Source organism: Chrysochloris asiatica, unplaced genomic scaffold, assembly GCF_000296735.1.
Source record: "Chrysochloris asiatica unplaced genomic scaffold, ChrAsi1.0 scaffold00179, whole genome shotgun sequence".
Lineage (NCBI taxonomy): Eukaryota > Metazoa > Chordata > Mammalia > Afrosoricida > Chrysochloridae > Chrysochloris > Chrysochloris asiatica.
In genome coordinates this window covers 3,684,109-3,699,657 of record NW_006408697.1, presented here as the reverse complement: position 1 = coordinate 3,699,657, position 15,549 = coordinate 3,684,109, and the positions used below count along the sequence as shown (strand labels likewise).

The 15,549-nt window shown below is 45.5% G+C and overlaps 1 protein-coding gene across 1 annotated transcript in view; it reads right to left on the bottom strand.

Moving 5' to 3' along the window:
* NID1 (nidogen 1) overlaps window positions 1-15,549 on the bottom strand; it is a 133,252-nt gene that overhangs the window by 25,875 nt on the left and 91,828 nt on the right. Inside the window, exons 11-14 of the mRNA XM_006872008.1 lie at window positions 14,630-14,779; window positions 12,209-12,331; window positions 1,946-2,164; window positions 1,175-1,347 (exon numbers count right to left, since the gene is read on the bottom strand). Of these exons, the coding sequence (XP_006872070.1) occupies window positions 1,175-1,347; window positions 1,946-2,164; window positions 12,209-12,331; window positions 14,630-14,779 (665 nt within the window). The remainder of the gene's footprint in view (window positions 1-1,174; window positions 1,348-1,945; window positions 2,165-12,208; window positions 12,332-14,629; window positions 14,780-15,549) is intronic.

Here is a 15,549-nt window from a genome sequence, read left to right as displayed (position 1 = left end):
GGGGGGGGGGAGTGTGGTAAGAAAAGGAGTGGAAGACCTCCAAGCAGAGGGATGAGCACATGCAAAGGTCCTGAGGTAGGATTGTGTTGGCAGGTTCAGAGCCCAGGCAGTCACAGGGGCTGAAGCTGCTGAGAGAGGGGCACAGTGGCAGGGAGTAAGGCTGGAGAGGCAGCTGGAGGCTGGGTCCTGTGAACCTTTGTTGTTAAGGGCTGTCGGGTGCCTTCAGACTCATAGCAACCCTGCAATAGGGTTTCCAGGGAGCAGCTAGTGGGTTTGAACCATCAACCATATGGTTAGCAGTCCAGTGTGTATCATACAGAGCCGTAGTCTTTAGAGAGCCACGGAAGAATCTGGATTTTACTGTCAGAGAAGGGGGAACTCATTGAAGAGATCTGAGCAAGGTACGGATATGGTTTTAATCCAACAGCTTTACAAGAGGCTTTTGAAAGCATTTCTGTTTGGGATTTATTTTTTCCTTGTCCATATTTCCTTCCTGATTAAAAGATGGAGGGGATATGGGAGTGTGTGGTGACCATGCAGGAGGAGGGAAGAGAAAATGGGGAGAGCAGAGACAGTGGAAAGGAGAAGATGGGGTGCTGGGCCTGCAGAAACAGTATGGTAAGCAACGTCTTCACCAGGAACCTTCTAGGAGGCTCTGCCATCATCACTGATGAAAGGGAAGAATTTCTGCTTCGTTCCCCAAGGCAGGTGATCTTACTCTTGTTGCACTAAAGCCCCTGGAACCCCCAACCAATCCCAAGACCTCCACAGGTCTAGTGTCTAGCCTCTTGGCATGAGGAGATCAAGAGTGCAGAGAAAACAGAAAGGCTTTTCAGAAGTGTCCAACCTCTAATGGCTAAAAATCCCCAATTCACAAAATACATCTTTGAAGCTTTCAAACCTCAAAGCCATCGGGGCACCTACGAGCTCTGTCTGTGGCTGAAAGATGCGTGCCTTTTCTTCAGCAGACGCACACAGACAAAACACAAAGCTCACATGAAGTCCACCCAGGGGTCAGATCTCTGTGAGGACTTGTATTTCAGGAGCCTTGTGGCAGCTCAGGAAAAACAGTACCCCCACTAAGAGATGGGGCCCTGGCCACTCAGCATGAAGAGCCCCTGGTCTCTCCTGAAGCAGAGACGGTCACCACACACAACGAACGAGCTGCACTCACCGGTGCATGAAACAGCGTCTTGGCATCCATCTTCTTCATGGTGCTCCCTTCCAAGGCCAGGTGCTCTATCTTCCCAGTCTGGGCAAAAAGTAAGTGGGTCCCAGGGGGCAGGGGGATCACGGCGGTAGGAACTTGGGGTCCGTGGTGAGTTGGGGGAGCCACTGTACTGAGACCTGTGGGTAGGAGATGCCAGTAAGCAGGGTCAGAGGACAGCAGGAATGCCCAATGCAAATGTGCACACCTCCACATGGTGTTATAAAGCCAGTGCACAGAAACAACCATGGCTGTGAATTCTACAACCGACCTAGCAGCTAAAGGGCCACAGGGAGGAGTCAAGTGCTGTAAAGGTGAGAACAGTGCCCACCCACCCGAGGAAGCCTGGGCAAGGGCTCAGCTGGTCTCCACCCTCCCGGCAATGACATACCAACACGGAAGGTTCTGGAAGCCTTACCTCCACCTGTAGAGCTTACCACCAGACCGCAGGCAGACTCCCACCCTGCTGTCCATTGTCAGTACAGTAAGCAGGCCACATACATTATTTACACAAAGCACATTTGTGTCAGAAAAGGAAGAGGACAGGCAAGAAGAGGAGAGGAGGGAATGCAGAGACGGGGTGATCGTGAAGAGTGGAACAGATGAGAAAGAGGCTGGAAAACAAAGATGGGTGGGCTTTGAGCTAGCAAAGTGATTGGGGATTCAGGGTCAGGCTGAAAGTGCCCCTTCCCATCCTGGATGAAGGGATGCAGATGTCTGGGATCCCCTTGTACTCACACGGGGGCTGTATTCCTGGTCTGGTCCTGGTGCCCTCAAGCTCCCGGCCGTCCTGATCCACACACCAGCAATGACCAGTGCTGCCATGGCACTGGGTGGGCCTGTAGTGCCCATACTCATCACACTCAGGGACAAAGAGCCCTGGGGGCCTGGGCCGCTGAACATCTGTGGTGCCCAGGAGGTGCTCCCGTTCCCGCTGGCATCTGGTTTTCTCTGCTTCTGTTCAAGAGGCGGCAAAAGAAGGGGCAGTTAGCCTTGCAGCGTCCCCGGCCCCAGACTGCGGGCTGTCCCACTGCACTGACTGTGAGCCACAACCGGCAGTTGTTTGGTCAGGACGGAGGGTGTCTTTGTTCTGTGCTCATGTCATTGTGGTGAAATATATGCGACAAAACATTGGCCATTTTGGCCAGTTTTACATGTGTAATTCAGTGACACCGATTACATTCACCAGGCTGAACACACAAATGTTACCACTACCCGTTTCCACAGTTTTCATCACCCTTAACAAAAATGCTGAGGGCTCCAGGTGACACTATCAGTGCAAAGGTTCAAACCTTCCCAGAGAACTGGAAGAAAGGTCTGGTGATCTGCTTCAGAAAGCTCACAGCCTTGAAAACCCTGTGAAGCGTTTCAAAATTGTACACATGGGCTTGCCATGAGTTGGTATTAACTCAAAGATAACCACCACCAACATCAAACAAAAACTTTGAACCCTTTAAGCAATTAACAAACCCCCTGCCCCGTGGTAACCGCTAATACACTTTGACTTCTATACCTTTTTTTCTATTCTAGGTATTTCACATAGGTGGGGATCGTACATGTATCTTTATGTCTGACATCAATCATCAAAATGTCTTCAATGTTCCTCCAACTTGCAGCATGTATCAGAATTTTTATTTACTCTAAGGATTTTATGTTTTCCCTACATGGGTCCTTTTTTTAATCACCTCAAGCTTTTTGATTACTCACATGGAGAAGAGGCCAGAGATTTAGAGACCAGCGATCACAGGGCAGGTTTACCACCATTTGTATGTTTCTTTTTAATCACTGACCTGGTGTTTGGCATGAAACTTACACTGCAACTCAGGTTGCTCTGTGAATTCTATACTATGCAACTCAGATTCCAAAGAAGAGCAATATGTCTGTATCTGTGGGGAACTGCTGATGAGAAGCTTCTTGCCTGCAATAAACAATTCCCAGATACACAGGTATAGCTGGAATTCCTAGGTGATACAAGGAGTTAATGCTCTTAGCTGCTAAGTGAAAGGTTCAAGTTCACCCAGAGGTACCATGGCAGACAAGTCTGGCAATCTTCTTCCAAAAAACCAGCGACTAGAAGCACACTTCTACTCCGATACACATGGAGCCAACCTGATGACAACTGCTAATGCCACACAAGTCAGGCAGCCCGCTCACCAAAAGGGCCAGCCCAGCAGCTCCTCTTCAGCACGTACCATACAGAGCAATGCCAGACTCCACTGTCCTGACTGCTGAGCTGCTCTTCCAGGCCCTTCCATGTGCTGTGCTCTTGGTTACTACCTCCCCCAACATGGATCAAGAATCAGCTCAGCCATGGATGCTCATCCGGCAGCCTTCCCAGGCTCCCTCCGGCTGGGTCTGGTGCCCATCTGTGAGCTCGCGTCACACGCATACACAGTTGCTTTCATCATACACAGTGGGCTGTTTTCCTTGTCTGCCACCTTCAGCAGGCTCCGGGCTCTGTGAGAACCAGAACCACCTACTAGGCTGGAGGGTGGGATTGAAAACATGAATGAAATATAGGGTCGGCCTTCAAGGAGTTCACAGTGTGGAGGGAAGAGGATGAACACACAATTACAATTCAGGGAGTGTTTTGGCAGAGGGGATGGTCAGGATCCCACCAGATGGCTGAAGAGATCTTTTCCACGGCACACAGAGTACCAAGTGCTCTTTGTGGATGACTAGGAGTGCTGCTCTAGAATGCTAGGGCAGGGTCAGTAGAATTTTCCTATAAAGGGCAAGAGAATAAACAGCTTCAACTTTGTGGGACACTAGATTTGCAGATCATGTAGTTACAGCTGTAGGTTAACATGCAATTTAATGAATATGATGGTGTTGCCCAAACTTTATATATGAAAACAGGGGGCTAGGCTTGCCATGCTGTTGTATTTTGCCAACCCCTGCTCCAGGCATTCCTAGTCAGACTAGGGGACACCCACACGCAGACACATATCTATGGCCCATCTGTCAGTTGGAAGCTTGTGTGCTGCTGTGATTGTAGCAGCTCTGCCAGCAGTATTTGAAAAACCAGCAGAGTCGTCCCTGGTCGACAGGTTTCAGTGGTACTTCCGGACCAGACACACTAGGACAAAAGGTCTGCAGATCTACTTCCAAAAATAAGCCAATGAAAATCCCATGTGTCATAGTATACTGACTGAGACTTCAACTCACATACTTTGGATATGCCATTGGAGATTACGTTAGGTAAGTGGCAGGCCAGTGGAGGGGAGGGAAACTGTCACCGGATGAATGGACATATGCCACCGACCAGGACGTGGGAGCAGGACTGGGTCTGTTACATGTGTGGCTATCTCGAGTTGAGCCAGAACCTGCTGTTGTTGTGATGTGCCATCGAGTCGGTTCTGACTCATAGTGACTCTGTATAGCTAGTGAGTGTGAGCCACCAACCTTGAGCTCAAACTGACTTTGTGGTCCCGCGCATTAACCCACAGCACCACACTGGAACTCCTACTCAATGCAATTAACAACAACCCAATGCGTGTGCCTATACTGCATATTTCAGAAAACTCTGGGCCTAAAATGTTTTTGTTCAGCTCCCCCACTTCTTGGGTCACCTTGGTAGTGTCAGCAGTGCAGACTAAACTGTTCTGCCCTCCACTACAGAATAATGACACAAACCTCACAGTATTCTCATGAGGAGTAAACAGCAAACGACAGTGAACTGAGGGGATGCTAAAGTCTGAGCTCAACTGTTCACTTCTGACTGTCTCAGCACAGGACAGACTGTGACTTCCAGCATGTGTGTGGCTGCTGAATGTTGAAAGCACCTTCTGTCAGCTCTTGTCTGCTTAACGAGGTTACTCCCTTTATTAGAAGTCGTTAGCTTGCCAGCAAAGAGTTTGTTAAATCTGACAAAAGAAAGCTGTGCGTGTTTTCTCTTCTGTCTCAGAGGCCAATATGAAACACAAAACAAACCATATTTAATGTGGAGAGAGCCAAAGAGATGAAAAAACCATCTGGTTAGGAATAAAACTGTTGGTTTGTGTCCATTCTTGGACATAAAATGTGTTTACTTCTTCAATATCTTACATTTGCACAGGGTTCGAAACTTTGCACACAAATTGTCCCAATCCTCATATATAAAACAAAACACAAATAAAAAAGCAAAAGACAATTGCCATTGAGTTGACTCAGACTCAGGTATGTGTGTCCAAGTAGAACTGTGCTCCAGGGGGTTTAGTGACTGAGTTTTTTGGAAGTTGAACTCAAGGCCGTCCTTCTGAGATGCCCCTGGGTGGGACCTCTCACCTATATTTTTAATTGACTTATTGCAATAATTCTATCAGGCAAGCAACCATATTTTTTATATCAAATGAGAAACCTGAAGCTCAGAGAGTTCTGGAGAGCCTGAACAGGTGCTACAGCTCGAACTAGAACCTTGGTCTTGGGATTCCGCATCCTGACCCTGTCCCTCTGTGCCTCTGGTCTCCTGCCTCCCACATTCCAAGTGTCCAGGACACCACCCACACACTAAACATACCATGACAATACTGATACACAAGCCTCACACTGATCCAGATGACCTTTCCTGCCACAAAACATCTGTATACGGTGCTGCCTTTCTAAGCAGAAACTAGGACCAGAGTCCTCCATCCTATCAAAATAGATCAGACTTTCAAGGACGTAGGGGTTGTTCCATTCCATTACAATACACAACATCTCTCTGAATTGAGCGCCCTTCTAAAAGTTCAGGAAAAACAAAATCTGCATAAAAATTAGCAACTGAAAAGGATGAAATGTAAGCAGAGAGAAAGGAACCTAGAAATAGCTCCATGGACAAAGACAGCTTGACATTCAGACATTTTCACAGAACAGACCTAAACTACTTTCTATTTCAAAACAAGCTAAAAGAAAATGTTCCAACATGTGAAAGAACAAAATAAATCCAAATTCAGAAAAAAAAAAATCAGACAGAATTCAGGAAAGAATTAGAACAAAAGGGAAAAAAAGGTGTTTCAGAAATGAAGACTAAACTAGGAGGAATACAGAGGTGAATAAACATAACAGATTTTACTTTAAGAAAAATACAAGGTGGGAATGAGGAAAATGTTTGACACAAAAACAGTCTAGTAAAATGACTGGACTTTAAAGAGGAAGACAAAATGCTCTGAGCAACTATGGGGGGAATTATATTCATGTTATCATTAGAATATTTGACAGCATGTTCTATGTCAAAAGAATACGTTAGAGATTCAAGAAGAGAAATGTAAACCATGGGATAGTTTTTCTATGAGCCTTTCCTGAGGAATCTACAAGAGAACATACTTCTAACCACGTACTGACAGCCGTCGAGTCAATTCCGACTCATATTGTTGAACCGTGGCTAAAAGAAAAATCAGAGAAAACAAGGCCATTGTGGTCAAATTCATTCCGACTCATGGCCCCCTGTGGTACACATTACAGCTGAACTCCGTGGGTTTCTTCCCTTGGCTGCAATCTTTATAGAAGCAGTATACCAAGTCTTTCTTCTGTGGAGGGTGGGTTTGAGCTGCCAGTCAGACACTGTGCCTAAGACTTCAATAAGGACTCATAGGACATGAATACAGGTGAAATGGTTACACACGCAGGCAATATTGACAGAGTGTAACTATGAAAAGATGGGGTGGGGGGCACCTACAAGATCTCTTACAACTGCTCTCAGAATCAATAATGGTGGTGGTAGTATTGGTGTTGTTATGCAGAGACTTGTCTGTTTCACATGGGATAAAGTAAATGAGTAATTGTTGTTAAGTGCCCTGGAGTCCGTTCCGACTCATAGTACCCCTGTATAGGGTTTCCTAGACTGTAAATCTTTGTGGGAGCTGAAAGCCTCATCTCACTCCCCTGGAGCAGCTGGAGGGCTCAAACCGCCAACCTTGTGATTCACAGTCTAGGCTCCCAGTGAATAACTAGGGTGGTGGTGGTGTGCAGGGGAGGCAGTTACAACTCATAGCAATCCTGCAAATCTTTAAAGGAGCAGAAAGCCTCATCTTCCTACCGCGGAACGGATGGTAGTACCGAACTGCTAACCTTGAGGTTAGCACCCCAACTTGTAACTAGTTCACTACCAGAGCTCCTTAATGAATAACCACGGTGTTTTCTAAATCTTCTTATTCCCTGTGCCCATGAAAATCTGGATTTTGGGCATGGAAGAAAGGGGATCTGAATGTAATATGTTGTTATTGTGTTGTTGTGAAGTGCCGTTGAGTTGGTTCCAATCCATAGCGACCCTGTATAGGGTTTCCAAGGAGCAGCTGGTGAGCTTGAACCACCAACCTTATAATTCAAATGGCTTTGCAGTCTGACGCACTAACCCACAGCGCCACACCAGGACTCCCATGGATGTAATATAGAAGTGGTTAAAGAAAAATCCTGTTATTTGAATTGGAAATATCAATGTAAACTCATAAAGCAATCCTAGCTCCAAGCATCCCTAAAACTTAGATTGTTGTTGTTGATGTTGCTAAGTGTCGTCAAGTCGGTCCCAACCCATAGCAACCCTGTAGAGGGTTTCCAAGCAGCAAGTGGTGAGTTTCAACTGCCAACCTTGAGGTTCAAACCGACCTTGCGGTCAAGTGCTTATCCTATAGTGCCACCACAGGACCATAATCCAATACTTAGATTATGGTCCTGTAATACCATTTCCCGGAGTCCTGGTGTGGCGCTGTGGGTTAATGCGTCAGACTGCAAAGCCGTTTGAACTGCAAGATTGGCAGTTTAGGCTCACCAGCTGCTTCTTGAAAACCCTATATAGGGTCGCTATGGGTCGGAACCAACTCAACAGAACTTAACAAGAACAACAACAATACCATTTCCCACAACAGAAACCAGGACCTCTTGGAGAAGTGGCTGGTTCTAGTTCTGAGTCAGGGAATGTGCACTTGTGAGTGTGGCATATCTTGTCACATCAAGACGTACCCACCAGCAACTAAAGGGTAGATGTGCCAGACAGAGGGGACGAGCACAGAAAGGGCAGCTTCATCTCTGACAAACACACTAAACTAATGCTAACTGGGATGTTATGTTTTGTCCCTTTGCATATATCAATTTTTAATTTACCATATAAGAAATTGTCAACTAGCTTTACCTATAATGAAAAAAATAAGCTTAGCTGATACTATAGGCCTTAAGACTTTGTTTTTAACGAGTCTAAATATTACTTAATTTTTCAGATGGCTATATAAAAATTCTTTTAAATAGAGTACAAGAAGTCTTTTAGTAAACTAAGAAATTATTCAGAGCTTGTGTATAAACTGGAGAATTTCTAGACCGCTTTTAGCTCTCAATAGAAAATTGAAGATTCTTCATGTTGTGAGTGTTTGAAACAACATACAAAATCAAACACAAAGAACAGAAGCATAACCAACAACAAAAGTACCACCTTAAACTGACCCCCAGTTTTCTTTCCTTTAAGAAGAATTCTTCTAAGATTTCCATCTCTCCTTGCAGCCCTACTCTAGGAACTTTTCAATGAGAACCAGATGCCATAGGTTACAAAGGTGGCAAGTGTGAAGAGAAATGGTGAAATATTTGTGGGCTTCACACATCTCTAACCCAGGACTTTTTATATTCCTCTTTGATCCTAAGGTATAAAAATCCAGCCAATTACACTCTCAGAAGTTGCCCAGGCAAGATGAGTGGCTGTGGTAACTAGCCTCCAAGATGGCTACCAACGATTCCCACAATCCCCTACTTCTGGTATTCACACAGTGATGTGGCTCCTTCTCAGACTATAACAGGGTTGATTTGTGACTGACAGTAATGTTTATGACCACAATTAGGTTGTAAAAGACTCTGGCTTCTATCTTGGGCTCTCTCTCTCTCTCTCTCTCTCTCTCTCTCTCTCTCTCTCTCTCTCTCATCAATTGCTCTAAAAGAAGCTAGTTACCAAGACTTGAAGAGATTTAAGCTCTGTGGACACAGACAAGTTACAAGAAAATGAGGTCGTCTCGGTCCATTATCATCCACAAGGATACTGGCCTGCTAAGAACCACATAAACCTTTTAACCCCAGTGAACATTAGAGAAGCTTACAGTCTTGACGGGCATCTTGAAAGCAATCCCAGAGAACACCATGACGCAGGAAGTTAGGCCAGTAACTCAGCTAGGCCACTCTTGAATTCCTGACTGACAGAAACTGACTTCTGGGTTCATCTATTAGGTAACAACAAATAATATAGTAGCTTTCAAACTCTCTGACTATGACTTACAGAAAAGTGCATGCATGCACCTACCACACACATATACAAGCTCATATGCAAGGACTGCTTCATAAAACAACACTTATCCTTACCATATGTGATGTACTCTGCTATTTTCTTGGTCATTGTTTCCTATCACATTCCATTCCATTTCAAAGAAAATGATAAAGTGATCCACTAAACTGATTTCACTGTGGGGCAGGGTGCAGAGGAGAGAGGAAGAAAATCATCTTTTCTTCTATCTCATCTGTCCCTGGTTGATGTCACAGCAGCCAAGACCTGAAGTGACTCACCTTCAAGGCAAGTCTATTTTGTTTTTTAATCTATTTCCTTCTGCATACAGTAGGTGCCAAATTGTGCTTGCTGTTTGGTTCTGGGTTTCATTATGGTTGGAAATAGGATTTCTGGTGACATTACAAATGACTTTTCTCTCTGTTGTTGTTGTTAAGTGCTGTGGAGTCAATTCCAACCCATAGCGACCTTGCATAGGGTCTCCAAGGCTGTAAATCTTTACGGAAGCAGAAAGCCTCATCTTTCTCCCACGGAACCGCTGATAGTTTCGAACTGCTGACCTTGAGATTATCATCCCAATTCGTAACCACTATGCTACAGAGCTCCTTTTTCTCTCTGTAGTGTTTAATAAAATGTTTTACTCATGAAAACTTAGAAACCTATATTCAGATTACAGCTGGGAAGTTGTTGTTGTTGTTAAGTACCGTGGAGTCAGTTCTGACTCACAGAGACCCTGCACAGGGTTTCCAGGCTGTCAGTCTTTACGGAAGCAGAAAGCCTCATCTTTCTCCTGCAGAACTGCCCAACTCGTACCACTATGCTACCAGACCTGGGAAGTAAAACGTTAGAAATACCCTGTATAACTTTCCCCAAACCCAACCTGCTCTCTTCTACTATAGAAGTGATCTCGATCCTAAAATTGGTTTTTTATCTCCAAGTACATATTTTATAGTTTTCTTACCTATAAATAGCTAGCTAGCTAGCTAGCTAGGATAGGTAGGTAAGTAGGTAGCTAGGTAGGTAGATAGAAAGACAGAAAGACAGACAGACAGACAGACAGACAGATAGATAGATAGATGAGTTCAAAAAAATTTGTAGAAAAATGTCCACTATCTTTCAATTCTATTTTTCTAAGAATGTTTTGAAGCCCTCCTCAAATATAGGCTTATGCTCAGACAGGTTTATTGTCTATACATGTGTCATCATATGGGACCTAACCTTTTGTAACTTTTTGCTCCAATATTGTAATTTTGACATTTATTCACTGACTCTAGTCCATTCATTTTAATTGCTGTGTTTCACTGTGTGAATGGATCTAAAGTCATTTGTCCTTTCCTCTCACTACGAGTTGGAAGTAACTTGAAGGCAAGTAATAGCAACACCAACAACTAACTTCTGAAGTCTAAGATTTATCAAAGATGAACTCAAGATACATTGATAATCATGTGTTGGTGATTGGAATATGTAAGTTAGAAACAAAACAACAACAAATGCTGGCCAGGGTGTGGAGAGACTGGGACCCTCTTACACTGCTAGGGGGACTGTAAAATGGTGCAACTGCTGTGGAAAAAAGTATGGCTCGTCCTCAAAAAATTGGAAACAGAAATATGGTATGACCCAGCAATTCCTCTGCTGAGTATATATGCTCAAGATATAAGAACTCTGACACAAATAGATAGATGCACATCCAGTATGGGTTCCACCTCAACATAAAGAAAATAAAATACTGAAAATGTCAAGGTTTCATTTTACTTGGATGCACAACCAATGCCCATGGAAGCAGCATTCAGGAAATCAAATGATGTATTGCTGCCGCTACACTGTGCTGATAAGTCAGTTCTGACTCACAGTGACTTTGTGGAGCATTTCCGAGGCGGCAAATTGTTATGGGAGCAGAAAGCCTCATCTTTCTCTGGTGAAGCAGCTGGTGGATTACAACGTATTAGTTGGGGCAAATGTGTACAAAAGACCTCTTTAAAGTGTAAAGGTGTCACCTGAACCCAGCCATATTTTGAACTGTCTCATATGCATATGACAACACCATATAGTGTCGGCAAAGGATGTGGATCACCAGAAGAACAAAAATAGCTGTTTTGGAAGAAATATAGCCAGAATGTTCCTTTAAAGCAAGGATGGCAAGACCTTGTCTCACGTCCTTTGTTCACACTATCAGGTCTCACCTCTGGAAAAGGACATCATGGTCAGTAAAGAGAGTCGGCAGAAACAGAGGACAGTCTCACTCGGAGAGACGGCCAGATTGTGGAGGGGTGCCACGGGACTCGACAGTGTTTTGTTCTGTTAACAGAGTCACTGAGGCAGAAACAACTCAACCACAGTATAGCAGGTGTTGTTAAGTGCCGTGGAGTTGGTTCCGACTCATAATGACACTCTATGGGGTTTCCAAGGAGTGGCTGGTAAGCTTGAACTGCCTTGCCTTGCAGTTCAAACCAACCTTGCAGTCCAGTGCATTAACCCACGGCACCACACCAGGGCTCTGAGAGAGTGAATTCTGTGGAGTCCGTCACCCCTGCACCCCACCCAGCTGTCTGCCCATATATCCCAGGGGCCAGGGTATACCCAGCTTGACTCACTGACGCCACAGCCCCTTCAAGACGCCAAGTGACCAGCATAGTGCTGACTCCTTTGAAGGGTTCCCCCTGGAGCCCAATGGTGTGCTATGCTCAGCTTTGCTCTGATGTTCACAGACGCACTTTCCCAGCTGACTTTCCATCACAGGGACATGGATTCAGTACTCAGGGGCATAGTCATGGACAGCCCCCCGCCGGCCTTACCCCCGGGCACGCAATGGAAGCCGTTTCCCTGGTAACCAGGCTTGCACTGGCACGTGAAAGAGCCGGGAGTGTTGTAGCAGAAGGCATCTGGGTGGCATCTGCTTGGCTGGCACTCATCCACATCTGCAAAACAGCAACCAGGCCCAGGGACCCTGAGGACTCATCAGAAATTCACACTTTATAAAATGACTTCAGCCGCCTGCCTAACTCTACAGGGACCTGTTTAAGCAGTCTTGATGGCACACTGGGATAAGCGTTGGACTGTTAACTGCAAGGTTGGCAGTTCAAACTAACCAGTCACTGAGAGGGACAAAGATAAGGCTGTCGGCATCTCTAAGATTTAGTCTCAGAAACCTGATACATTGTTAGTTGTTAAGTGCAGTCCAGCCAGGTTTCTGAGGAGCAGCCAGTGGGTTTGAACCATGGACCTTGTGGTTAGCAGTCCAGTGGTTATCAGACAGCACCACACCAGTGTTGTCTTAAGTCATGATTAACTCAGTAGCGATGGCTTCAGTTGTTTTTTTGTTTTGTTTTGTAAACATTAGTTATCAAAATGTTAAATCCCCAATTTCTATCTATTGTACTTAGAAATGTGCTTCACTTTGTTGATAGTATTTTTCATGTTTTCTTTTGAAAATAAAATTTGCAAAAGAGAGGATTCTTTTGAATTATCAAATGATCCCATCTTTCATAAATGAGTTTTGAAAATATTATTATTTTGGTGCATGTGGAAGAACCTCAGAGGAGAAAATTCATACTCAGTAAGAAACAGGAAGCAGCTCAGAAATTAGAACCTATTTTATAAAGTTCATACTTTTCAGAAACAGTCCACTGTGCTAGTGTTGCCATCTGCCATAGAATTGGCCCCAACTCCTCGTGATGCGGGCACAACAGAACAAAGCGTTGCCTGGTCTTATGCTGTTCCCAGGATTGGTTAGACTTCAGACCATTGTGATTCGGGCCTTTTTCCTAGTCAGTCTCAGTCTGGAAACTCCACTGAAACCCATCCACAGCATCATGCAAGTCTCCACTGCTGTGTGCAGGGGCTGTGGTCTCAAACATATTATTGTTGTGAAGTGCCACTGAGTCGGTCCCGAGGAGCGGCTGGTGAATTTGAACCACCGACCTTGTGGTCCAGTGCATTATCCCACAGAGCACATGACTCCACATGGACTCCACATGGAAGGTGGCCATTCTATTACTAAATCACTACTGCTCCGACTCTGTTGTACGCTGTTACATAATTCTGCAAATCAAGAGGCCTGGAGTACTATATTCCAAGTTATCTAAAATGAAAATTTTCCCTAAGAGTATTCTGACAGCCAATGCTGAGCTGATCTCAGGTCTGAAAGACCCTCTTTTTCAGCAATGGGACTTCGCTATTTTAGAGGAGCACATGAAAGCAGGCCAATTGAGTGACTGTTATATGTGTATGTATCCGTAAAGAAGGAGAGTCCTGGTGTGGTGCTGGAGGGTAAGCACTGGACTGCTAACCACAAGGTCGGCAGTTCAAGCTTACCAGCGCTCCTTGAAAACCTTGTACAGGGTCGCTTTGGGTCAGAACTAACTTGACAGCACTTAACAACAACATATATATATGTAGAGAGAGTGAGCGAGCGAGTGAGTGAGAGAGATTGAGAGAGACTGAGTGAGAGAGAGAGCAAGTTGCAATGTGGTGCTGCAGGATAATGAACCACTGAACCGCCAGGTCAGTGGTTCAAACCCACCAGTTGCTCCTCGGAAACCCTATACAGGTCGCTATGAGTTGAAAACTACTCAATGGCACTCAATAATATATACCAGTGAGTTATAACTCTTAGCGACCCTATACAAGGTTTCCAAAGTTCTAAATCTTTGAGAGAGCAGAAAACCTCATATTTCTCTCAGGTACTGCCTGGTGGGCTTGAACTGTGGACCTTGGGGCTCACAGTTCAAGGCTTATCATATGGCGCTACCATGGTCCCATATATAAATACATACATATGAGTTCTGGTGTGGTGCTGTGGGTTAATGCACTGGACTGGAAAGTCAGTTTGACTGCAAGGTTGGCGGTTCAAGCTCACCAGCTGCTTCTCGGAAATCCTATACAGGGTTGTTATGGGTCGGAACCGACTCAATGACACTTAACAACATATATACCTAAAGCCCACTGCCACTGAGTCAGTTCTGACTCATAGCGACCCTGTACAGGGTTTCCAAGGCTACAAATCTTTATGGGAGCAAAAAGCCTCATCTTTCTCCCATGAAGCAGCTGGTGGGTTCAAACTTCCGACCTTGTGGTTAGCAGTCCACATGTAAGCCGCAGTACCACCAGGGCTCCTTTTACACAACAGAATGAAACTTTCTGGGAAGGAATGGGTAGGGAAGACATGAGAGTTACCACCTAGGGGACTTCTCAGAATCAGCAGCAGAAGCACTCACCTCGGCAGGCCCGGCCATCCCCGGAGAAGCCAGGCAAACAGGAGCAGCTGTAGGTAGAGCCCCCGGTGTAGACGCACTGGGCCCGCTGGGGAATGTCACAGTCGTGGAGACCACTGAGACAGTAGTTGATGGGGCGCTGGTCTGCAACAGCTTAAGAACACAATTAGCACACAACTTTAGTCTGAGGGAAAGTCCTGTGAGCAAGCTCCCGCCGCACCGATGGTTTTCTTCCACCAGGTTCTCTGAAGTGGGCCTTCCAGGTGTCACTCCTGTAATCATCACTGGCTTTCAGGCCTGTCCGCCCACCTGCCGCTGACTACTCGCTTTCAACGCCAGACTCCAGGACTCTGTCTCAGGCCCCGCTCTGAATTCATAACAGATCTCAAAGACCCAACTTCCCCTCTCTGAATGTGGAATGGACACACTTCCTAGGGCAACTGTCTTAGTGCGGAGCTTGCAGTGACTGAGACTTTTCTACCCTGTGTAGGCAGAACACTGCCTGTGAATGCCACCCACTGCTCACTCAACAGAGAGACTTTTCCAGGATAGCGAGGGTACAGGGTGGAGAGACTGGCCTTTGGGGACCAGCCCTAGGTTGACACCAGGTACGCTGTTGTCCACCACACAGATTTGGGTAGACCATAAAACTTCCAGGAGGCTCACGTTCCTCCCCTGCCAACCAGGAATGACCTGAGGTTCGCTGGGCAGTGAGGCACAACTCCTGAGTCTGTGCAATCAGTTACTGGGAGTTGCACTGAGGGACGGACAGAGTGGAGAGGGAAAGGCTTGGAAAAAACAGTAGGCTCCAAAAAGGACATAAAAAGACTAGGCACTGGGGCATCATTTTTCTACTTTCTTCATTTCTAGATCATTCTAGGAAAAAAAAAAAATACACCCTGTCCTGGGACAATCATAATGGT